Genomic DNA, 26,951 nt, shown 5'->3' with positions numbered 1-26,951 from the left:
GTAATTCCTTGTAGTACTTACCAACCATTGAGTTTTCAACAACTACCTTAAACCTCCCTTGCTCATACAAGTAGAATCTGTCCTTGACAAGCATCCATCCAACTGAAGTGTCCTTAAGAAAGCCTCTTTTCTCTTAGCAGCTCCAGAGGGGAGGCTGTAAAGCTGCAGCTCTATTGAGGCACTTTTTTGTTATTACTATGTTAGCTACAGTATATATTTGATGGTACTTTACACCATTGTTGTAGTGCATTTGATCCATTGTGACTGGAAACAATTTAATTAGATAAAAAATTGATAACAGTGGCTTTTTATCAGACTTAACCTCATCCATTTTAAATGAATTAAGTGCCCCTAATATTTTGTACAGTGGTATCAGGTAGTTTACTCTTCAACCATATGTGTTTCAATTACTTCTCTGTAGTCAGGAGTTAAACCAAACTGATATTTAAGAGAGAGGAAAGAGAGTCTTGTGTCTCTTTGTGCACGTAAAAAAATGGATGCAGCCACACGTAGTAAAATATAGTCCTGAGTCTGTGGCCACACACCTGAATACTTTACAGCCAAGGCTCTATAGAGTGAATTCTATTAATTAAATATTACATTTCTTCATATGATCTGTTTACAATGCTCTTTATTTAGTGCAAAGACAAATGATGGGCTATATGTGTGTACTGATGCATGTAAACATATTGTAGACATTGCAACATACACAAAAACATGTGCTACAGTACATTCACACATACAGTATGCATAGCCAACCACAAAAACATATGCACGCACGCACGCACACACGCACACACGCACACACGCACGCACACTCCACTAATGAGGATGGAAATTCCACAGTCTCTCTGCTGTCATCCCCGTCTGTATCCCTGCCACCAGCTTTCACAAAAAGTAAAAAGTTTTGTCTTTTATCCTTTGTCGATGCTGGACAGTGCCAGGCAGCACTCAAACACAAAGTCATTTTTCACATCATTTCAGTCCCTCTGTTCTGCTCTTCAGACTACTCCACTGTTATTTTCCGTCTTCTGTTCGTTACAAGTGTCTCTATTCCTTTGCATGATGTACATGTATGCTAGAAATCAAGTTTTTTCTTCCTAGAATATGATAACAACAATGCATTGCAGGAACAGGTTAGCTGTCATCAGCTTGCAATTCGAAAATGTGAAGCACCGGTTTGCAGTCAGCATGTGGGTGTGTCGGTGTTGAAGTTGATAGGGCAGAGACGTTTAGAATTACTGCAGTATTTAAAACAGCCATGATGCAATAGCAACTGGTACCAACACCTTGCTACCTGTTTAAAGGGTGAATTTACCCAAACTACAAAAATAACATAGATTGCCTCACTTATGGTATCTAGCCACGTAGATAGTTTTGAATTAAATGCAACTATTCTGATATTTATTCATTTAAAGAGCAACATTTCATTTAAAAAAATGGTGTCCTAGTTAATCTGGATAATCCACAAACCTCCACTGGACAGATTTCATTGTGACTAGTTTCTTCTGAAGATATAGTTCCAATGCAAACTGTAGTGCTAGTAGCAATGATACTGATTCTGGAAATAAATTTGTCACGTTTCAATGCAAACTAAATTGCATTCACCTTGTTGTACAGATGAAGAGACAGATCTCTCCCAAAACCAATGCACAAAACCAATATGCAGAAGTATGTTTTGTTTGTGTCATTTGGGTGAAGCGATATTTTAAATCCTCACTACAAAATTAAACTACGTTTATTAGCCTTTAATGGAGCCCAGTCATAGCTTCCACCTGCCTCAGCATGATGTGTAGATTTCTTCTTCTTGAACAGCCTACAGGCTCTCTGTGAAACTTAGAACAGAGAGACACACATTAGCTCTGTCTCTCTCTATGAGATCTCTCGCTTTCTTCTTTCTCTCCGTTGCTTTCGGCAGCAAGTCGATGGGAAACAGAAAAGTAGCCCTGTATGTTCACACAGTAGCATCTCTGTTGCAGTTTGGACTCTGACCCACATCAGCTGTCGGCTGCTCCGCTAATTGTGTGACACTTTGCCTTACTTCTTCCTGAGAAAAGACAAGTAAAGCCAGACACCTGTTCCCTTTGTGTCTTAATATAGTGCTCCATTGACCCCAGTGTTTGTGTGTTCTCTTCTGCAGTGGAGCGATGCATGGGTGTGATGCAGTCCGGGACACAGATGGTAAAGATAAAGGCAGGATCCAAAGGGCTGGTGAGGCTCTTCTACCTGGATGATCATCGCTCCTGCATTCGCTGGAAGCCCTCACGCAAGAGTGAGAAGGCAAAGAGTGAGTATGCATGGGTGCACACACACACACATACACAGTGTTGAGTTTGAAAGTCTAACCATAGACTGTATAAAATTGGGTCTAAAGACTGTATGGAGTTGCATCATAGGAATTGTAGGTTCCAGCATTTTTGGAGCCTGACCTTTGCCAGGGACTAACCCATTTTTATCAACATAATTAAGACATGTTGTTAATTTAATGAATCTGGCAAGTAACTTTAATGTTAATAATGAATGTATCTTCAATAACAACAAATCGCAATTGTTTTATACAAAAATGACCATGTAAAACAATATCTGCTCGCAAAACAACTACAGCATTTTCATGGTTATGTTTAGGCACTGGCAGCACTTGGTTAAGTTTCGGGAAAGATCATGTCTTGGTTTAATGCAGAAAAGGTCTCCACTGACTTGAAGCACGAGACACAATGTCTGGTTAACATTTAACCATCATCTTTTCCAAATCTTATCCCGTGCTCCCACTATCTAAACCTAACCAAAAGCCTGGTAGTCTGACTGTCCATTTGTTGCCCTGTTGGACTTTGCTGTAGTAAACTGGAATTATTCTTTAAACTTATTAACTTATATAAACATCATGTAGAAATACCATGCTATTTTTGTAGCAGGTATTAAAGTGCAGAATGTTTCTATCTCTACCCTCCATTTTCCCCCAGAATGTCTGTTGAATCAGCCACACTGCTCTGGCTCTGAAAGGATTACCATTATATATTTCATAGCCCCCTCAAAGCATCACTGTCACTTTTCTACTTTACTGGTTTTATGTTTAAACCTACTGAAGCATACATCTGTCTATGGGCCTGTCATTACATGTGCAAATAGGGGTGTGTGTGTGTGTGTGTCTGTGTGTTGGCTGCATTAGAAAAACCTCTTAGATCCTCTCCATTGCTATGATTCAGAGAAACAAACAACAGCTGCCCAGTTCTTTCTTTGAGTGCATGTGTTTTCTGTCTGAGCATGATGAAAATAATGCTGCTATATTCTAAGGGGTGATAGATTGATTATACAGGGTATTTCACACTGTTCCTTAAGGTCTCCGAGTAGGGTATGTAACATTGGTTGGGCTGAAAATGGCCCGGGTGCTGTTATGCGCCCTTATGCAACCCTGTGAAATAGCCCTAGAATGAAACAAGAGGTTTTCTCCCTTATATGGTATGCTCATGAATATTTAGATGACAACACACATCAAAACAACACCATCCCTTTTTTACTTTTGAGTCTGACATTCTCAGCACCACCTTTTCCTTTTCATTTTTGGCTTTCCATCATTAGACTCACACACGGTCTGTTAATGTTACCGATAAACTTCCAAACGTACGGCGGGCTGCCCCGCGACCGCTGCCCGGCCGCACGTTTGGAAGTCTATCGGTAACGTTAACAGACCGTGTATGAGTCTAATGATGCCCACTGCTGCGGCCCGCCGTACGGGTTGAGCAGAGGCTGCACAGTTTGTCAACATTCCCTGTACAGCCTGGAACACTGCATTTACAACCGTGGTTCATTTTCAATATCCTTGAAAAACTTCCAAACTTTCTTCTTTGTAATTCCTGTGGAAATGCACAGCTCGCAGCTAAACTAGTGTGTGAGATCTGCGCAACCTACATTCAGAACACCAGCTGGTCTCACACCAGTGGTCTGTATGTACATTTTGGGGCTTGACAAAGGTACAGAGCCAATTAAGGTACAGCCACCGAGTTGACGTCAACTATTAGCTTTGTTGGGATTCGCCCGTTTTCAGCGGCAGTTTCAAATTGTTAGATTTGCATAGGAAAGAGGTGTCAATGTGACTTTGAGGTTCTCTGTATGCCCATTTCACCCACCGAGCTAGCGTTATTCAACTATGACAAAATAAACTCGGTTTTGCACTCTATCACCCCATTAAAGACAATGGAGTAGAAGCGCTGCTGGGTCTTTGTCTCCCATACGGGTGCTCTTCGGATACTTCAGGTGTACTGTGCTTATTCCATCTTGTGTAGGGCTCATTGCATTGGTGGAACAATGTGGCAAAAAAATATAAAATGCAAGTTTCCTTCAAAAACAATCCAAGGCACACTGTATGACTAGCCATAATGATGCCAGTCATATAAGAATTTCAGAGAGGAGATTATGTAACGGAATGAGAGTGTAATGGGGAAATGGACTTGTATAATTTTGGAATGGCTTATGACAGTATTTTTGGGTGGGTAAGAAGGCAATTAATTGAATAGAATAATCATATCATTAATTATTTAATCAGTTAATCCAACATCACGGTGTTTCCCAAAACATTAAGGTTCATTGTTCTGGGGAAAACGCATTAGTGCATTGATGAGGGTCATTAATGAATTGATTTAATTGAATAAGACACATGTTAAAGTTTCACACCTAAGAGACATACCCTGAGGAGAAAATAAGCGAGGTGAAAAGACGTGTAGAGCATCTATGTAAATATGTAGAACAGCACGTAGTTCAGTGCAGGCTGTTTCTCTTTCCCAACAAAGACAGAATCAAAAATAGCTGAGTTTATACTCTAATCTCATTTGAACGTGATACACTGTGAAGCCTACAGGAACTGCTTTCTCTGTGTGTGTGTTTTTTTTTTTTTTTTTTACACATGAAAGAGAAAAGAGAGGAACTCATGGTTATTTTTCAGAAAGCTACGAAAGTTCCGCTGTTATTCCATTTCAGACTTGTCTAATTATTCTGCCTCCATCCTTCTGTCATCGTTACACTGTATTGGGAATTGTCAAGCAATGGGTCACAGTATTAAAGGATAAGGCTGGTGTTATTCTGTTTTCTATTGTCATCAAATCATAGGAAACAACCAAAACCAACAATATTTTAGTATGCCTCTCAATACTTTCCGACTTCCATACCCTGTCTGTGGCTCTCAGCCCCAAGCTCATTCGTCCCTATTGAACAGTAAATCTCTAAAATCAGGTCACACATTAAATAGTTTAACTTTTTTGATAGACCCAATCATTTCCTAAAGGAGCTGGGCAGTTTTTAGCAAAACACTATGCAACAACAAGAGCACATACTGCATATGGGTGACTATTTTCAACTGTGGAATAATACACATTGGGTGCTCTTGTGAGCATTCATTACATTATATGTCATTTAGCTGACACTTTCATCCAAAGCGACTTACAATTGCTATGCATGTCAGAGGTTGCACGCCTTTGGAGCAACTTTGGGTTAAGTGTCTTGCTGAGGGACATATTGGTGGATGTATCGCAGTGGGAATTGAATCCAGGCCTTCCACACCAAAGGCATGTGTCACATCCACTCTGCCATATGATTCACAGCATCTGGACGGTGTATGTGGGCTCGAGTCAAAATAAACTACAGTACCCATTAGGGGTGTGAATCTTCACTGGTCTCACGATTTGATTACGATTATCCTGTCAACGATTCGATATCACGATGCATCACGATGCGTCACCTCCTCAATATTATTATATATTGCTACATATGGTTTTCATAAACAAAGCAGCATCAATCAGTGATATATATATGGTATATACATATCTAAACCCCCCCTTTTTTGTATCTGCTCTTAAAAAAAAAAAGACTTTTCCTGAATATAGCGAAGTCTGAACACAACAGACAAAAGACAAAAAAAACAGTGACCGGAAAATCAACAAGTAACATCAGTAGGCAATAATCGATTATGGTTTGTCACTGCATTGATGCCGAATCGTGATTCATCGATGCAATGATTCATTTCAACACCCCAAGTACGCATGTTCACGGAAATGAAGGAACTTGTCACAGGGCTCCAGACTGCGACCAAATGGTCGCATTTTGCCACCAAAATTTGAGAGTGTGCTGAATTTTACATCCAGTCGCACATGTGCAACCAGTAAATTTACCCCCTTTTTTTTACACATTAAACGTGGAAGTTTCGGTACCTGAGAGCTCATAAGCGCAAGCTTATCTGTCCTCTCTGCATATGACAGAGAGCGGAGCGCAGAGGTGCGGACAGAGCAAACTACTCTGTAGTTTTGTTGAAGTCACAGTTAGTCACTGAAATGCCGACAAAGTGGTTGCAAGTGTGGTTACAGTTGTTCAAAACTTCACGCAGACAACGTTTGCTGCGATATGATATTAATGGCGGGCCGAAAGCGGTCGCGGTGCTGTTGATGTACGCTTCCTGACAAGCAGGCACAACTGTGGTTTATCTGCCCTGGGGTCTGACTGACAGGCTGAGGCTGTAAGGCAAGGCAGCTTGATTTCTACAGAACCTTTCAGCAACAAGGCAATTCAAAGTGCTTTACATGAAACAGTAAAGAGCAATTAAAAACTGTCATGATGAAAATAAAAAAGAATAATATACAAATACAAGAATAAAAGAATAAAGAATACAAGTTACAGTGAGTAAGAAATGAATTATTATTCAACTCAAGGTTGTAGGGACGGGTTTTATTTTAAATTTTTGTTCAGTAGCCTAAACAATGCATTTTTTATTTTAAGTTTAATTCATTGTAATTGTAGACTGGAGACTAGAGCTGGTATATTTTTTTAATTATTTGTACTGTCATGACAGCGATGGTGCTGTCAGTTTACCTTTTATGTTGCATCTTCAAAAGTGCACTATAAAATGTGAAACTAAATTTGAAACAGCACATTGTAATTTCTATTATCAAAGTGTGTATTAGTAATACAGTGGAAATTAGTAGAAATGTGAATATTTGGTTAGCATGTTGATTTACGGTGTGTGCCCCTAAATTTTCTGGTTGCGCCCCTAACATTTTCATTTGGGGACCACTGTGCTCCTAGTGAAAAAAGTTAGTCTGGAGCCCTGTGTCACCCCACGGTGTGGCTCATGGATGTGTTTTTAATAGTTTTTTGGACAACAAAGGAGGTCAGTGAATAGGATAAATTCAATGTTGGGGTTAGACTTAAAAAAAAAAAAAAAAAAAACTGAAATATCTCCATCCTTATCTAACAATAAACTAGTCTTTTCTTTTCCTCTTCCTCAGTCACCATCGATTCGCTGTACAAAGTGACAGAGGGCAGTCAATCGGACATCTTCCATCGGCATGCAGACGGCAGCTTCGACCCGGCCTGCTGTTTCACCGTGTACCATGGAAACCACATGGAGTCCCTCGATCTGGTGACGTCAAATGCAGAAGAAGCCAGAACCTGGATAACTGGCCTCCGCTATCTGATGGCCGGGATCAGTGATGAGGACTCGCTGGCCAAACGGCAGCGTACGCATGACCAATATCCTTTTAACAACTGATAACAATTTCATGTTCATGTCATTTTGTTTTCATCCACCTCTGGCCCAGTGTTCCTGGTCTTAGTTTTCATTTGTTTGGACTCTGGAGTGTTTGTGCACACTAAGTGGGTCAAAGGCGAGCACCGGCTCTAAAACATAATATTATATTGAGTTGAAATTATGCAGACAGATTTCATGTAGACATAATACACACCTCATTTTCCTTAATGTGTGTGTGTGTGTGTGACGTGGCTGAAGCAGACGTTTGAGGAGGCGGATAAGAACGGAGACGGTCTCCTGAACATCGAAGAGATCTACCAACTTCTCCACAAGTTGAATGTCAATCTGCCGCGCAGGAAGGTCAAACAAATGTTTCAGGTCAGAATATGAAGCCATTTTATTTCATTTACTGCTAAATCCTGGTCAATACGTTATCAGTAATATTCCCTACATTTTTAGGATGAGGTAACATTGTACTAATTGAAAGGATACGTCCAAACAAAACAAGAACCATGCAAACATTGCATCTTACAAATACAATAAATTGCTCTTCATTTTTTAACAATGAATAGAAATTAATTACCAAAACATTTACGAACATATGTAAGCCCTCTTATTAAATAAAAATGAGGTTTGCTTTAAGTGAAACACATTCAATTCCTTGCGTATAAATATTTAAGATCACTGATGTCACATTACTGTTGCATTTTTTATTTGTATCTGCATTTGTGTAATTCAAATAAATGTGTGAGAAATATTTCATATGTTAATTCGCGAGAAAGACACTTTTAGAGTAAAAAGATGAAGTGTGTGGAGATGGCTGTTTCAATTTTTAAAACAAAAGTCAAACTGAGTTTTGTCAGAAATTCAAATACAGGGTCCTACAGGCTTTTCCAGTGTTCAAAGGGCAGGCTTTTCCAGAGTCACAAGGCAGATGCTGGGGGTCTAAACAGATCAACAATATAATCAATACCTGCAAGTAACTCAGCACTCAAAGGACCAAGGAATGCGTGGCAGGCAGAACACAAACAGGGCTTCAAAGTTTAGCCAACAAGGCAATAAAGACAGTGTTGGGAAAAGCCTGCGTCAAAATCTTAATTCCTTAATCCTTTTAATCTTATATTGTGCCTACAATGCACATTCCTAAATAGATTTGTGTTTGTAGAGTGTGGGCAATAGAGGCCCAGCACCACACTTTTGATTACGGGACCCCCTAACAGGTTTATTTATATATAATGAAATAGAAATGTAAATCTTTTATTTAAGTTCCAAACTGAACCAGTTACCTCAAAAATAAAAAAAAAGTCTTGTCACAAACCAGGACAACTACAGTATATATCAGCTCATCTTAAAACTAATAACATAATAACTAAGACTGCCTTGCAGTATGTATTTTCGTAACATTTGATAAAACTATTCAAACAAAGTATCCCCCAAAAGCCTCCTCTTCTCCACCCCCAACAGTTTAGAGTTGATACAGTTTCACAATTTCAAAGTGTTTTTATCTCTTCATAATGGGCTAAACTATAATTTCCCTCTCTAAAACAATTCACTCTTTGGGCTTAGATTAGATGGAAAAAAATGTATTTGATTATCTCTTTCCATTTAAGCATTGGCAGAAAACGGCATTGCAAACCAGAACAGCTTGTGCAGTTGCATAAAATACCATGATTCTGTTTGTTTTCTGTCCATGCATATCTAATGAAGTCCATCACAGTGATTTATCCTGCGGGTTGTTTATAGATCCTTTCTGTGATCGAAACCCCCAGTGCACACAGCGAACTCATTATGGGAGTGTGATGGAGGCATTAGCCGGTATTATTAGATTTGGTGTGGAGTCGGTGGCCCCCCATGCGATCCAGGTAATATGAGACGCCGGATCCCAGCGAGCAGGCAGAGTGAGGTGGAGGGAGAGGATGAGCAGCGATCTGTGCTGTGTGTGTCCTCGGGCAACATGCAGTGAGATATGAGGTTAGGAAAGAAAAAAAAATGGTTGAAAAGGGTAATGTGTTTGTGCCATAAAGAATGGTACAGTGTGCAAGGTTTCCAGTGTGAATTTGTTTGTATCAGTGAGGAAGAGAGAAAAATGACAAGAGATGAAGAAAGAAAAAAAGATGCACAGCTGTTCCCCCGTGCACACCTTCACAGCTGACAGGTCTATACTAATTTTAGACTGTGCATTGACCGACGTATTGGCAGGGCTTATAATGGTTTATCATCACTTAGAGTAATTATTGGTTATTGGCCATATATCATAGCCATAACATTTCACTCACATCCATTCAGTCTTACATTGTGTTCATGTTAGCTGATTTGTAAGGAGGCGAGTCACTTTTCTTTGTCTTAACCAATCAGTAGTGAGTGAGGTCTGACAGACACGGAAGCTGCTGTTGCTAGGAGCAGCAACTAAACGTATTTCACATTTATAATATTTTTTTATATTCTCATCCAGACTTGCCATTTTTTGATGCTATTTTCCATGAATGTAGAAAGGTAGCTTGCTGCCTACATAAGAAAATGACATCCCCATTCTTAATCTCGCCTACTCAGCTCTGATTGGTCGACTGTTTTTACAAGGAAGCTGGACGTATTTGAATTGCTCAAGAAATCTGACAGTTGGGCAGCAATTTAGAAGTGTGGAACCAGATTTTATGGCTTTTAAAATGCAAAATGACCACCGATTCAACCATAAAATCACACTGCAGGCCAGTTTCACTAAACCTGTTATTGTAGTTTTGGTCTAACCATCAAAATATAATACATCACTTCCTCAATCTCGCAGGAAGCAGACACGGACGATCAGCAGGGCACGCTGACATACGAGGAGTTCTCCGTCTTCTACAAGATGATGTCTCTGAGACGGGACCTTTTCCTGCTGATGATGGCGTACAGTGACCGGAAGGATCACCTGACAGCGGAGGAGCTGGCCACTTTCCTGCAGAATGAGCAGAAGGTGAGAAGTCGCCGGTCTCGGGTTAGAGCCAATAAAATCCTCAGCCAGTTTGGTTAAACTCAACACATTTTTCATGAGGTGTCTAATCTCGCTTTGCTCTCTCCACAGCGCTGTGTCAGCGCTGGAGTATGGTCTGGCTACGCTGCATATCTATACTGGGATAGGGGAAAAAAACGCTTTGGCTTGTTTATATTTCTTTGAACCAATTACAACCGTCCTGGGCAGCGCTAAGAATGATACATAGCGAGAGGGGAGGGACATCCGGCGCGTAAGAGACACGGCAGATGTCAGGCTTTATCCCAGCAATGTACATCCGTTGAGCCAGACTACTTTCTCTCCCAATTGGCCGTTTCACTATATTCAGATCCAGCCACACAAAAGAGATTAGGTTCCTGTTCCCCTTAGTCTAACATGTAACTCCCTTTGTCTCAGCTGTCTGCCCAGAGGAATCTGCTCCACTAAATCTATCACACCTAAAATTGGTTTGTCTCATGGGCGCCCTTCTCTTGTTCTTCATACTCTTTCTTTGTGTTTCTGACACACTCTTTTCTCTATTACACTGCAATGGTGTCATTTTTCATCATGCTGTATTTACCGCCTTCAGCCTGCGATGCACATCATTAATACCATTCTCAGACTGTGCTGCTTGTTTGACATGGCTGAAAATTAATTTAAAAGCAACACAAATGTGTTTTAAAGATAGGAAATCATTCTGACTCCATTTAGCATTTACACTGAAATGTAATCATTGTTATTTACTACATTAATTACTACACTAAATAGTCTAAACAAGGTCTTAACATGAATTGTTCTCTTTTTTTCTCTACAGATGGCCAGTGTGACTCCAGAGTATGTTGCAGAAATCATTGACAAGTTTGAAATGTGTAACGAGAACAAACAAAGAGGCGTCATAGGAATTGAAGGTAATTGTCTCCCATTTCCTGTCTTCTGTTTTTCATCAATTACTTTGTTACATCCTCTCAAAACAGATCCCAAAATCAGGTATTGATAGAGTTTATGCCATTATGGAGTTTAGGAGGTGTCAACCGGCAAGAGCAGTCACACATTGTGACGACAGCTGGTAATGTTTTCTTTCTGTCTGTGTGTGTGTGTGTGTGTGTGTGTGTGTGTGTGTGTGTGTGTGTGTGTGTGTGTGTGTGTGTGTGTGTGTGTCATCATGGCAAAATGTGGTCCTGGAGACATCTGCTGTAGTGGGAACAACCACAGAGGCGGTTTTGAATACTTTGCCAGGTGTTGTATATGCCTGCAGCCAGATTTTGTCACAGCGAGAGCGTTGCAACCGTTTAAGATGCAGTCACGAAACTTTACAGGTGTGTAGTTGAGGTCAAAATGGAGGTCAAATTCGAAGATGATTGTGGTCCGATCAAAGGGCAAGGGTAGGGCGTGAAGTAAGGCGCCCCCTACTTTATGCCCCTGGCCTGACTTGGCGTTGCGGCTGGTATGATCCCATCACAAGATGGTCTCCAGAGATTATGAGACGTTTGCCATTTCACAAAATGAATGCTAATAGCCTACACCACTATAAACACTGAATAAATGGTGTGCAACAAGTTGAGTGATGAATTAATGAGAGTAAACTCTATATACATATTTCTTCCAGGCTTTTGAGACTAAGTTAGCAAAGTTATACACATCAAAATTAAACAACTTAAAAGGGTTTTGTCGAGCCATATAAAATAGTATCTAGGCCTACAGTACAAATTAAAATAACACTCATTTTGTAAACATTAAAGGTCCCATGACATGCTGCTTCTTGGATGCTTTTATATAGGCCTTAGTGGTCCCCTAATACTGTATCTGAAGTCTCTTTCCCGAAATTCAGCCTTGGTGCAGAATTACAGCCACTAGAGCCAGTCCCACAATGAGCTTAGGACGTGCCATTTCTGTGTCTGTAGCTTTAAATGCTATTGAGGAGGAGGGGGGGGCAAGATGGAGGGTATGGGTGTGGCCTTGACCAACTGCCACTTTGCTCGTTTGAAAGCCATGATGTCTCTCTCTTTCTCATGGGCAGGCCAAATTCTCTGGGTGGGCAAAGCAGATAAAGGGGAGGTAACCTTTCCCCTTAAGATATGAAGGTTCCAGATCGGCCCATCTGAGCTTTCATTTTCTCAAAGGCAGAGCAGGATACCCAGGGCTCGGTTTCACCATTTCTAGCCACTGGGGGACCATAGACAGGCTGCGGGAACTCATATTAATGTTAAAAAAAAACTGATGACTGTGAAATTTAAATTTTCATGCCATGGGACCTTTAAAGATCGTTGGCTTTGAGCAAGATGTAACATATGATTCAAGAAACTTTTAAATGAAATTGAAATTTAAGTATATTGTAATAATTTCATCACCATTACATTTTAGAGCAAATATACTAATTCAATTAAAAATTTCCATCAACCACGTTTTTTTATTATTTACTGTGAATTCCACCCCTCATAATAAAATCCTTGAATCCTGACAATGAGTGACTAAAAGGAATAAAAACGAATCACCATGAATGTTTTAGGTTTTGTCTTTTGGCAAGTGTTCTTCTCTTGAGTGTGATTTAAAGTAACACCATGTGCAACTGAAGGGTGAGCTTAAGGGAGAAGATGGATTGAGGAGCGTAGCTGGAGTGAGAAAATTGGGAAGTCAGAATGAGGGCGACGGGAGAGAGAAAATGAGAGTGTGACTGAAATGAGGGTGAGTATAGGGAAGAGGAGATGCGAGGGCGAAGAGGAAGGGTGAGACTAATCTGGTTGGAGGCATGAAGGACTGATCAGACCCTGCAGGTCAGAGATGTGTGTTTAAACACGCTTTGTGCACAGATGTGACAGTAATGTACAAATTCATGTTAAAGGTGCCCTGCCACACGTATTTCATTACTTTGTGGTAATGTCTGAAGTTCTACCATGGACTCTGTAACATTTTTTGTGGAAAAAAATGCCTTGGCTACCTTGTTTCAAGCCATTCTAGCGTGGTATAGAAAGCCTGCAGGAAGACTCAGCTCAATTTGTGGCAGTTCTCATTAATATTCAATGAGCTAAGCTGCTTGACTCTGATTGGCTAACAGCTAGCCAATGAGAGCCTGGCTATCAGCATCCTTTACCCAGCGCAACTGGGCAAACTCATGATTAGTAATGAGCTCAGGCAACACTTTTGTAATTGGCCTGATTTCTCTGCTTATTTCTTTTCAGTGGCTAGAGCTGACAGAGGAGGTAGCAGTTCATTTTCACATTCACAAACACATATGGACCTAACATATTTCAAAAAGTGCAATTAAAAAGGGTTTTGTGTGGCAGGGCAACTTTCACATACTTTTACAGTGTGATGAGCTATTAATAACAGTGTTTCATGTCATACAGTGCACTGTTAAAATCTGGATTTAGCCATGCTGGCACCGTGACAAGATTGTGTGTCCAGTCTGATCACTGACTTTCCATATCCAAAATATTTCCAATATCTGTGTCACGTTTTTGCGTTTCTCCTCCACAGTCTACTTTTCCACATTAGCTGTCTGCTTTGTTTATTTGTGACTTTTCATGCGCTTGGTATTTTTGTCTCATTTTCATCCCTCCTCTCTGGATGACAGGATGCTTTCATCCCTCTCATTCATCTTCATGCTGTACCAAAAGTTGTGGCTGTGTGAAGCATATCCATCAGTAGCATGGTTTAAAACCTCACCACTCTGGTTTGAAACCACAGCGCTCTGGTTTGAATGTGCTTGTCTGTCATTCTTTGGTATTTTCCTGGAGATCAACCTGCAAGATGAAGAGAGATTCTGTAGATATCACTATTGGAAGTTGTTAGAAGGTGTATGAAATGATCTGGAGACTGGTAGTTTGAAATAGAAAAGTTCTTGTGTAACGGCGTTCACTTTTCTTTTCAGGACATTACATCTAAATGTAAATGAGATGAAGGAGGGATGAAGAATCACTGCATGACAAGCACTATAGTCTACGTCTACAGCCATTTTTTGTGGCTCTGTGTGTACTTGAGCTAAATGCTAATTCCAGCATTCTATTATACTCACAATGACAATGCTAATTCATAAGATGATTGGGCAATAAGTGCTACACACTGCAGCAATCAACTTGAAACAATATGTAGCCACAAATCAGTACTGTGGTACACCAAAAATATAACCGTAAAAATGACATACAACAAAGGATATGTAAATGTCCTGTGAGATAAAATATATAAATACATAGGTATTATAAAAAATGAGGAAAGGAAATCATGAAAACCATGATACATAATGCATATTACTAAATGCAACAGTGCCTTTTTGCCTATGAACTACATATAAGTAAGGATTAACCTGTTTTCTTGTTGAGTAGTGTTATAGATGTTGGGAGGAAAGAAACCTGGAAGTTGTTGTTTTTACCTTTGCTGGCTCTGTAACGTCTTATGTTAAGCAGGTATAATATTTCCTGTTTAACAATTTAGTATAGCTTGTTAACATGTTAACATTTTACAATTAATTAATTTAATGGCATTGGGACATTTCACTCAAAACCACAAGTGTCAACTGCATGGTGGGGCTAGAGCAAAAGTCAGGAGATCACCAAAGTCAGCAGGATACATCCTCCAGAGAACCTGAATCTTTGTACAAATTTCACAGTGATCCATCCAGTGTTTCAGTCTGGACGAAAGTGGTGCACAGACAACAGGACAACAGACAGACAGCTTTGCCATCCACATGACTGCCAGCATGGCTAAAAACTAATTATGTCTGAGCCCATTTAATGTTTTTCATCCAATATCCAAAGTGATAAATCATAATTGAAAATAAGCAGAATTCTTTAACAATGTCTGGTTTGATTCAAAGTTGTTATTTTTTCCAAACATTTGTATTTTCCTTCAGGTTTCACAAGTTTCATGCGCAGTCCAGCATGTGACATTTTCAACCCTTTGCACCACGAGGTGAATCAAGACATGGAGCAGCCTCTGTGTAACTACTTCATCGCCTCCTCTCATAACACATACCTGACTGGAGACCAGCTCCTCTCCCACTCCAAGACTGACATGTATGCCTGGGTGCTGCAGTCCGGCTGCCGCTGTGTAGAAGGTAAGAAAAAATATATATATATATATACACATATATATATATATATTATTTTATATAAATTTCCCATTTTTTTGGGATCAATAAAAAAAAAATCTAATATATATATATATATAAAATCTAATATAAGTATAATATATATATATATAATATATATATATATATATATATATATATATATATATATATATATAATTACATTTTTTTTATTGATCCCAAAAAAATGGGGAATAATGGTGTTGCAGCAGCAAAAATATCAGACACACAGCACACATACAGAGTATACATTATATAATAGGAAACAATATACATTAAATAATAATTGAATACTACACGAGCAATATTTAAAATATATACAATTTGGAAATAAAATGTATATATATATATATATATATATATATATATATATATATATATATGTGTGTATAGTCCAGTGGGGGAAATTTGTTTTCATGCACATGGCAATATATACAGGCAAATACATCAACATATAACATAAAGACAGGTATAGATAGATCGGTAATTATATCGATTTGTATGTTCTATTTGTATCTTTTCCAAGTAAACGAGTTGCCACAGTGTGTACAGAGCCTCACATACTGTAAATACATAGGTACATCAATACATCATACACCCCAGTATGTCGCAGTATACATCTATATTAAAATATGGACACCATGCAAAGCTATAATCTGACTGCGTAAGCCTTTTCCACAGAAGGAATTTTGACATATCGCAGTATGAAAAGCACAGGTGTACATAATAACATTAAGCGTGGCTGAATTGGTTTCAGTTTCTGCCATCATGGTATCATGCATCACTCTCACACTGGCATGGTCTACTGGGGCACTGCAATAGAACAGAGCTATCAGTAATGTTATTGGTAACACCTGTGCTTTTCCTACTATGTCAAAATGTGTGCTGTGCAAAAAAGCCATTTTAATTGGACAAGCTGGTTTATAATTGCAACAAACTCAGTTTCACTCTATATCAAACGGTATCTCTTTGTTTTGCGCTAAATGTGGAATGAAAATAATCACTGTTAGGGATGTTTATGGAGCTAAAGGATGTTAACTGCTTAGCAATTTGGAACCTTTTTTGTTAATGTTTTTAAATTAAAACCCAACACCTGTTTTTGCTGTGTTTATGATTGGGAATACAATTTGCAGATGCAGCAACACTGAAAAGTAGCACAATCTTGCTTGAACATTACTTTCATTCATGCTCATGCTCATGTTGTGTCCCACAATAATTTCACACCAGTGTTTATTAGGCGAATGTGAAACAGCTGAGAGATCAAGTCCAATTAAAATAGACGGTCTTTGCTATATTTAAAGCTGAACACGGAGAAGAGACAGAAAACTGAAGAGAGTAACACAATGCACTGTTTTATTCATGCATCATTTCTTCTGTTGTTCCCTGCAGTGGACTGTTGGGACGGTCCTGATGGAGAGCCGATGGTCCAACACGGCTACACTCTGACCTCCAAGATACCGTTCAAGTCTGTCATAGAGACCATCAATAAATATGCCTTCATAAATAACCAGTGAGTCAAAGCTCCCAGTGTGTGTGTATGGGTATGTGTGTGTGTGTGTATGTGTGTGTGTGTGTGTGTGTGTGTGTGCGCACGTGCGTGCGTGCGAGATATTTTATGAAAAGTAGACACTACCCTTATCCCCTAGGTATTGTACTAGGTGAAAATGGCCCAGAATGCCAAATAGAAATGCCATTTTACTTATGTCTCCTAAAGTTAACTCAGTCATATAAATCTGACTCAAACATCATTTCAGTAGAGCAAATAATGATTTTTGCTTCAAGACAAACAGCACAACATTTTTGCATGTGCTAACACACAGATTGTATTATTGATTGCACTTTGTATATTGTCCTCTTCTGTTTAGGTGAGTTGCTTTATCGTCCACTTTGGGATGAAATATAAGAGCATCAGCTTGCTCATAAAAAAGCTGCAGAACTATTAGTTTTCCTCGTACAACTAAACTAGCACTTCTCACACTGCTATAATAAAATATCTATGAATTTGATAGAAGGTTTCCCCACAGGGTTTAAGGAGAAAAATGCAACATTTAGACAGCCAGGTTCGTGTTTTTCAGAGAACGCTATGATTCCTGGCAGTAATTAGCACCTATTACTCTACCATCTGCTTAGCAGCGTTCCTCTGGCTCCCTGAGGAGCCACTGTTTGTCTCTGCTGGGTCCAACAATACCCAAACAAAGTGGTGAATGATGCAGCTTCCTGCTGTCACATTGGCTCGTTTTGACATCTATTGCAGCTACTTATGAGTACAGCGCCTGTGTTATAAAAGCATTTGTTCAAGTCAAAGGTAGAGACAGTGTTGGAGTAGATTCAATTTAAGTAGAAATGTAAGTATATCTGGCACTAGCTTGTTGGAAGGTTTACTAAAAAGGCTGTGCATCTGCCTTTTAGACTTCATCTAGTCATCAACTTCTAGACGTTAATTCTTTCAATTCTTAGCAGGTAATATCTGTAATGGTTTTAAAGGAGTAGTTCGACATTTTGAGAACTATGCTATTGGCTTTCAACAAAAAGAAACCAGATAAGTTTAAATTGGTGAGCTTTAGAGGTGCTGGTAGTTGGTCTTTATGCTAAGCTAAGCTAATATGCTGGCTGTAGTTGATCCATCAAATTTTCGGAAATAAATTAATATGGGTATTTCCCAAACTGTTACTTTATTGCAAGCTGAATTATTGTAAAAGTCTATTGTTGTCTTAATTGAAATGCAATTTGAATCTTTATTTTCCCTATATGTTTATTTTGAATCAATTATAGTTTAAATGAGTGTACTTTGAAGTGCTTCATCATGCATCAAGATAAGAGATTTTGCAGGCACATAGCCATTCTACATTTCTTCCTTTCTACAATCATTCCCAGATCAAAACAGGATAACATTCAACAAAACAGGGAAGCAAAATGGAGGGCAGGGGCACAGCTGCCTAATTTCAGAACATCGATCGAAAATCCCATGAAAACCATTTGATGGCTGTCTCTTATTGTCTTTTGTATTTTGTGTTTAGTATTGACTCTTATCAGCATCATTTGATAATATTTTAATTGTTAAAGTCAAATATATCATTGTCTCATCTTTCATCTTGTGGAATTTGCTGCTTTCCTTTGTGATAGAAAATGTTACATTTGGACATTTTATTGGCCAAATGATAAATCAGTTAATTGACAAAATAATTGGAAGATGAAAATAATTGTTGGTGACAGCGTTACTACAGGTATAGCTTTTAAAAAATGTTTGCCAAAGCTGCACTACTTTTACTAATTAATTTCAGTCGACAAAACATTTTCTCCTGATGGTTACTTTGTATTCCTCTGTAAATTAAACTAAAGTCCATGTTTAATGTGGCCTCCTGAAAGAAAGTATCTTTATATTCTCATAAACTCACACCATGTTAATTAGTCATTTGTAATAATTCTGACAGCAAGAACGGGTGAATAAATTAATCACCCTGTGCTTTATCTGGTGTCTCCCTCTCTGCTGTTCTCACCTTTTACATTCAACTAATGTTTTATCATCAGTGCCACCTGTTAATTTGATTAATGGCTGTATTTACACACACACACACACACACACACACACACACACACACACACACACACACACACACACACACACACACACACACACTTCATTGAGCCGGTGTTGCCCATGTGTCACAGTGAAATTACTCTGGATGTTCCTCTCTCTTGTCTTTTTTTACTTTGGCTGTTTGTGCGTTTGTGTGTGTTTAAGTGTGTGCACACATAAGAGTGTGTGTTTTGTGGATCAGAGGTAGAGTTGAGAGCAAGGCTGTGTCCCCTGAGGGAGAGCTGTCAGTCTGACAAACCTGACATTTGAGCTGCGCTGCCAGTCATTTCACCTTTTCTAAATGAAAACACAGGCGCGCACACACATGCAGCACTTTGACACACACATACACACCATGCCACAGAGGTGAAGAGGTGTTTATGCAACTGCATTTTAATCATTTACTGCCTAATGGTTCTCTTGCTTGGAGGTGAGAAATGGAAATACAGTTTGAGATGTCATATCCGCAGATAAGTCTCACTTCAGTCTATTGGCCTCCTTCAAGACACATTTTCTGAATGCAGGTTTTGATGTAATTTATGGAAATCTGAATATGGATGTTGATTTTCTTTTTTTTTTTTCTTTCAGGTTCCCAGTAATTCTGTCCATAGAGAACCACTGTAGCATCCAGCAGCAGAAGAAGATTGCTCAGTACCTGCGAGAAATCTTTGGAAACAAACTGGATGTGAGAGATGCACTGAGCAGAGACTCCAAAACATTACCCAGTCCTCAACGCCTGCAGGGCAAGATCCTCATCAAAGTAAGAACAAATCTATGGATACTGTTGATGGACGGTGAACTGACAGAAATCCAATCCAACTTTATTTGTAAAGCACATTTAAAACAACCAGGTTGACCAAAGTGCTGGACAGTGACATGATGTCGAACAGATTATAAACACACAAGTAACAAAAACAAACATTTAAAACAAGTAACAAACTGAAAAATGAAAATGCAGAATACAACTCTCAAGCAGGTTTAAAGGCCAATGAATAAAAGTGAGTTTTAAGTCGTGATTTAAAAATGTGAAGGCTGGGGGCCAGTCTGACATGCAGAGGCAATTCATTCCACAGCTTTGGGCCCACGGCTGAAAATGCTCGATCTCCCCCATTTTTGAGCCGCTTTCTAGGGACAATAAAAGAGTAGCTGGTCAGCAGACCTTAATGACCTCAGAGGAGCGTGCGGCTTCAGAAGTTCAGCGATATAAACTGGGGCTTGACCATAAAGAGCTTTAAAAATGAACAACAGAATCTTAACATGTATTCTAAAGCAAACCGGTAACCAAAGAATGGAGGCAAGAAAAGGTGATCTCGTTTACGAGTTCCGATAAGGAGTCGAGCGGCAGCATTTTGAACCAAAATAAAATTGCTAAAATTAAAATACGCCCAGTCAGTTAGTGCACTTGCAAATCAAAGCATCTGCATCGCATGTCTCCATTTCCTTCCTCTTATTTCAGTGAAGAAAGCGAAGCACTCGTTATCCCTCCATATCTGACTTCATGTGCGTTGCTGTACTGACGATGGGGAGTGGGAGAGGCACTGCGACGCAGCTAATTATTGCCCATAAACAGATGAAGAGAAGGAAGAGAAGAAAGGGAGGACAAAACTAGGTCATTGTATTAATCATAGAGGGGAAAGGAGGGACGGACGAGATGCCGGCATATGATAACTGAGCGGCAGATTGTTGTGTTTTATACTTTTGAAACAAACACATGCACAAACAGAGGCACACATGCAAACACAACCTGCACGGCGACTCAGTTGGGGTTGTCAAACTTCATTATTTCAACTATCATCAAATGTTGAATAGATGAATATTTAAAGCATATTTAAATTCCATTAGGAAGGTACACTGAATCACAGTCAATCCTTTATTTTTATTTAAATCCCTGCTTAAAACTAAACTGGAACGTAAAACTTTAAGATAAAACAGTTTTTTTCATAATTCAGATTCGAAAAAACCTAGTAGTCTTTTTTAACTTACCATAGAGGCTCAAAATGGCAATTTTCTCTAAATGATTAATAATAAATAATGCAGTTTTTCATTAACCGAAGTAATTAAGTCACCATAGGTAGAACACATATTCAGTCCTTAAAACACTCCTGGCACCCATTCAGACTGTTGCATTGCTCCAAAGGTACTGGATTGTAGACTGTTTCACTCTCTTGGTTGATGTTAGTGTTTTATCTCTGACATGTATAGAGGCTGCCTGTCCGAGGAAACATTAGCATTTGCTTTTTCTTTGAATTAGATTAAGTGTGGGTGGATGTAAAAAAACGTTTGTATAAAAAGGGTGGTTCACATTCTGTCTCTCACCACCAGTCAATGAAGGTTTCTTTTATCTATAATCATCAGTTTGGAGACCCTGGGCCTTTTTCATCAGCTTGATACTTGATGACTTTTCCTTTTTTTATGAGGATTGTTTTTTGAACTTATCTTTCAGAAGTCAAAGAAAATTGAGGCATTACTTCTGTTTGGGGTCTCAGAAACATAGTTAAATTAAAGGATTGTCATATATTCTATAGCCTATCTGTTATATTTTTGGCAAACCCCTCCCTAATCGCAAATAAGTCTATTAGGATTTCTGTTTGGGAGTTTTATAGCACCTCCTTTGTCTGTAAATTACTTTTTGGCAAACAAACAGAATATCATTGTTCAAGAATAGCCCATTAGACATATGAAACATGTAAGATTTCCTTATTTGGTGTAATACCAATGCTTTACAATCATTTTTCAAAAGTCTAAAGCTCATTTTGTGGTAAAGGCATGGTGTACCACTTCTAACTTTTGTACATACTTTGTACATTTATATGTTATCTCCAGTCTGTTGTAATCCCGAAAGTCAGGACGGGTGCCCAGCCAGATGATCTGTGAAATATGGTTGATATGATCATCCTCAAAAAGACATCTTTTTTTTTTTAAACATCAGCTCTCACTTTGAGGGCCATAGACCCAGAAGATCCTTATCCACCAGCACAGGAAGAAGAAACAGAGAGCATCTTGCTGAGCAAAAGCTCTTATCATTTATTGGATTTTTTTTATCTGTAAAGTGAAGAAAGCCTGCATTGTTCCCCTGGAAAAAAAAAAACTCTGCTTTTGTCCCTTGCCAGCCAGATGTCTTAAAAGTAAAAGAGCATTATTGATTTTCTATAAAGCCCTTTACTCTAACAGTTTTTCCTCCATCTCTTTCCTCCCCCTCTCTGCCCTCGTTTGAAAGCCTTTCACCTCTCTCCATCCCCCAGTGGAGCAAGAGACCATAGAGTCCCAAGACCGTAAAGGAAAATGGCTTAAGGCTTTTTGACAGTCACAGATAGAAGGAAGAGGGGATAGTCTACTTGTGGCAGTGGTTGAAATGAGGGCGTTGATATCAGCCAGTGAGAGACTCAATGTACCGCGGGAAGCTCAGAGTCTGCCATTGATTATGGAAGAAGCTTAAAAAATCTTGACTCCCACTCACACCTTCAGAATGGCTCACTAATGGGCTTCCACTCTGCTGAAGGAGCTGCTCAGGGAGCTGCTCACACAGCTGGTCAGAAAATCTGCAGCTGATACTACAATTTGTGTGTGTTTTTGCGTACGCACAACTGTACAATGTGTGTCTGTGTGGCAGTAATTGCTTTCACTCTGCATATAAATACAGGGAAAGGAGCCACATAACAGAGATTACTTTAAGGTGTATATGCAGTTAAGTAAATGTCTGTGTAAAACATGCTGCATTCTGCTGTGTTATATTCTCGGACTATCTTAGAGGTGCAACCTGTGTGGGTGTTCTATATAAAAGAGACGAGCGAGGATTTAAGATAAATGCATGGGTCAAATGTATGTTTTGTCCACTCTCCTCTCATCTCTTTGGCTGTCCTCTCTCTATCCAGGGAAAGAGTCTGCCTGCCTATCTGTCAGCGGATGCCGAGGAAGGCGAAGTGTCTGATGATGACAGCGCGGATGAAATTGAGGATGACTTCAAGCTTAAGAACAGTAATGTAAGGCAGAGAAATGTAGCTGTAAACAATATGTGCAACAAACATGCATGAACAATCGAGTTACTTACCACCCCCAGACAGACGCGTTACTTCACATTACTTGAGTCTTTCCTCCTTTGTTTTCAATAAGTTTTCATTCTCAGACCAGTTGTGCCCATCTATCGAGTTAAGCAAATGATGGAAGTGAAAAAAGGCTTGGGAGATGTTTTAATTTTTCACTATTATCATAGTAAGATAATTCTGTGTATTGGCAAAGTAACCAGTGGCTCAGGAAGCCCTTTCTATTTAAATTAGTGCAAAACAGCTGAAATATGCCTTTCATTCACCTTACACAGAGCCCTTATTCCTGTTTTTCTACATGCCATTGAAACCAGAACAGCGCTGAAAGGATTGTATCCTTCAGCAAATTAGAAGAATATTTTGATTGATACAACAGATATTATAAATGAAACAACATCGCAAAACTCAGCTTTTTAACTTTTAATTTAGTATTTTTACCTTTCCAACATATTTCCTTTAAAAAAAAATATATATATATATATATATATATATATATATATATATTTATTTATTTATTTATTTATTTAATTATTATTATTATTTTTTTTTTCTCTCTGTCTGGTCAGCAGCAGTAGCTTCCCTTATGGTTATATCTTCTCTTTCAGTTATTTAATAACTTAATCAGTTCGTTCAAAAAAATATGGCATCATCAACATCCTCTCTTGGCAGGGACTAATGTTAGAGAATCAAAACCTTCACATACAGGCACCACAAACAGAAGTTTGTTAGATAATGGCATCTTAATGGCATCTTAATGGCATTGTTGTGCTTGATGTAATGACTTGAATAATTGGGTAGTAATGTCGGTACTTGTAAAGTTTTCTTGATCATCATTGCAGTAATGATTTGGAATGATCAATGCTTAATGGTGCATATATAAATATTAAGTCAATGCAAGCATTTAAACGTGCAGTTTTTTTTTATAGATAAGCAGTGCAGAAACATGTAAAACAAGTCAGAGAATCTCATCGCTGCTTGTTTTTGCAGATCACTCCTGAACTTGCCTTGGGCCATTTTTATAGCCATTCCTAATCTTGTTTTGTCATTCTGTGAAACGGTAGTGCCAGGGTCCTCCTCACCACATTTAAAGCAGGAAAACACTCAGCTATTTTCCAGATGGTTCCGTTGTGTAACTAGAATATGGCATCATTCTTCCACATTTAGCTGGAGGCATGAGGCCGCAGATGCCACTTTGGATGATCACTGCCATTTTATAAAGGGTGGATGGCAGGTTTCCACTGATAAGAGGTTTTGTACTCAGCTAATTAAACCATTATGTTTTCACAGCAGTCACCACTAACATTGCAGTGATAGTGTGATATATAGCTTCCTTCTGTGGGGAAAAAAAGGTGAATTGCATAGTATTGTTTACTCCTACTGCACATGATGCTGGATAAAAATCTGTCTAAAATCTCAATTTACAGCTCACTGCAGACTAAACTACTAAGTGTCTGTTGTGTAGAAATACAATAGTAAGAGTGAACAAGCGCGTCATTTTGGACACGGCTTATGTGTCTGTATAGTTTTGATGTTTTTAAATTTTAGACTTGTACCACCTTTTGGCTAAATCAAAACAATGTGATGCTAACATAGCCTACAGTTAGCATGTTTAATGTGTAACATTTTAAATATTAAACCCATTCACCCTCGCAGCAATGAAAAAACCCTGAAGTGTTAACACATGGCGTGGAGGTGGCGCAGGAGTCAAAATTGCACCAGCATTTATTTCCTATACCTGTAGATGGGGCACATCTATATGTCTACATCTGCAATCCTAAACTGCTGCTGTAGCAACGCATTCTCATGAACGGCTTTGTACGATCTCATACGGAAATGTGTTCACACCAATTAGAATGATATCCTACGAAATTAGGCGCATCACGTGACTCTGGTTACAGAGCTCCATGAGTTGTCGGTCGTATCGGCAGCAGTTGCTAGTTGAGTTTAGCCGACAATAGGTTACTGGGAGCCGGCTACAGAGCTCTGTGAGCTGTTGGTTATATCAGCGGCCGTTGCTAGTTGAGTTTAGCCAACAAAAGGTTACGTGGAGCCGGGCTACAGGGCACCACGAGATGGCGGTCCTTTCAGGCGCTGTAGCATTTGAGTTTAGCTGACAAAAAGTGAGCGTCATACTGCGACGACAGTTAAGTTGAGGCACCAAAGCGACTAGTTAAGTTTAGGAAAAAGGCCATGGTTTGGAGGGTTATGGTTAGGTTAGGTTAGGGATAGGGTTAGGGTTAAAAGCGCTGTGCTTTATGACCCAAACCACCCCGACCTCCACCCTATGCAGCCCACGGCGTTCTTATACAGCAGCAGTCAATGTGGTGTACACCGCAAAAATCTGTGAAAACATACAAATTACACTGCATTACTTTTCATAGCTATGCGTACGAATGGTTCATGAGAACAGCCTGGCTGTTGTTACTTTACTTGCTAAAAGATGGAGCTGGTGGTACTGCGGCTCAGCAGTTGGTTAGGATTGGCTGGGCCTGGTTTCAGGTGCTTCGAAACAGTGACAATGTGTGTCGGTGCCCCAAGATGACACAACTCTCCATCATCTCCTGTCAACATATGTTTCCTTGCTTCTTTATTGAAATGACTTCCTCCATGTGTCTCACTTCCTTGCCTAGCTGTCTTTCTCCTTTCCCTTTTTTAACGACTCTCCTCTTTTTTCACACAGGGGAATGGTCATCACCAGGTGGAGTCTCACATCAGAAAGAAACTGGACTCTCTACTGAAGGAGTCCCAGATCGGAGACAAGGAAGATACAGACAGTTTCAGCATCCGAGCTCTGCTCCGGGCTACGCACCAGGGCCTTCAGAAGAACCTGCGGCAGGTACCACCCCAAGGCAATGTGTAGAGCTACACTCATCATCAGATGAATAGAAGAAAAAAGGAAGAAGGTAGGTTAGTCAACCAATCACAGGTCAAACACACCTACTGAACACATAAAAATGGACAGTCAGGCAGGACCTCCTCAGGCCAGTCTAGAGGGACTGCTGTGTTCCCACCTCGGTGGTGTTTCATCCAAAGTGTGTCAAAACACACCAAAAGGGATGAGAAACTAAATGTCTGCAGTGTTACTTAATATTTAATTTCCCTGCTTGCCTCTTGTGCTATTTTTAGAAGCTTCAGTTTCCTGACAGCCATTTTAATGCATCGGAGTTTCCTATTCTCTTTATTCTACTCCTTCTTTGCTGGTGATTCCCCTTCACCTCATTCTGTCTCTAAAGTATTTTCTTCTCTCTGTCTTCCTTACTGTGATTTTCCTTCTTCAGTTTCTCTCTCTTTCTTATTTCTCACCCACTCTCTTCTTCAGCTGCGCTGTGCTTTATTGGCTAATGTCTGATGCAGCCCCCCCAGCTATTGAGCTTTAGGGTTTACATGTCTCGCTGGGCACTAATGTGGTAGTGATTAGATTCGCATCAAATGATCCACACACAAGAATGTAACACCCCCCCCCCCCCCCCCCCCCCCCCCCCCCCCCACACACACACACACACACACACACACGCACACACACACACACACACACACACACACACACACACAAACAATATATATATATATACAGTGCCTTGCGAAAGTATTCGGCCCCCTTGAACTTTTCGACCTTTTGCCACATTTCAGGCCTCAAACATAAAGATATAAAACTGTAATTTTTTGTGAAGAATCAACAACAAGTCGGACACAATCATGAAGTGGAACGAAATTTATTGGATATTTCAAACCTTTTAAACAAATAAAAAACTGAAATATTGGGCGTGCAAAAT

At 39.5% G+C, this 26,951-nt stretch overlaps 1 protein-coding gene across 7 annotated transcripts in view; it reads left to right on the top strand.

The window, feature by feature from the left end:
* The window catches only part of plch1 (phospholipase C, eta 1), a 71,777-nt gene that overhangs the window by 22,752 nt on the left and 22,074 nt on the right, over nt 1-26,951 (top strand). For all 7 annotated transcript variants that reach the window (XM_039822451.1, XM_039822457.1, XM_039822465.1 and 4 more), the window contains 10 exons: nt 2,141-2,287; nt 7,269-7,512; nt 7,759-7,888; nt 10,293-10,463; nt 11,293-11,386; nt 15,325-15,528; nt 16,951-17,071; nt 19,727-19,898; nt 23,011-23,118; nt 25,859-26,014. In XM_039822451.1, coding sequence (XP_039678385.1) covers nt 2,141-2,287; nt 7,269-7,512; nt 7,759-7,888; nt 10,293-10,463; nt 11,293-11,386; nt 15,325-15,528; nt 16,951-17,071; nt 19,727-19,898; nt 23,011-23,118; nt 25,859-26,014 — 1,547 coding nt within the window. The remainder of the gene's footprint in view (nt 1-2,140; nt 2,288-7,268; nt 7,513-7,758; nt 7,889-10,292; nt 10,464-11,292; nt 11,387-15,324; nt 15,529-16,950; nt 17,072-19,726; nt 19,899-23,010; nt 23,119-25,858; nt 26,015-26,951) is intronic.

The sequence above is a fragment of the Perca fluviatilis genome, chromosome 2 (assembly GCF_010015445.1).
Source record: "Perca fluviatilis chromosome 2, GENO_Pfluv_1.0, whole genome shotgun sequence".
Classification (NCBI taxonomy): domain Eukaryota; kingdom Metazoa; phylum Chordata; class Actinopteri; order Perciformes; family Percidae; genus Perca; species Perca fluviatilis.
Note: the sequence above shows the minus strand (reverse complement) of the source record. Positions and strands in the feature narration are given on the sequence as shown.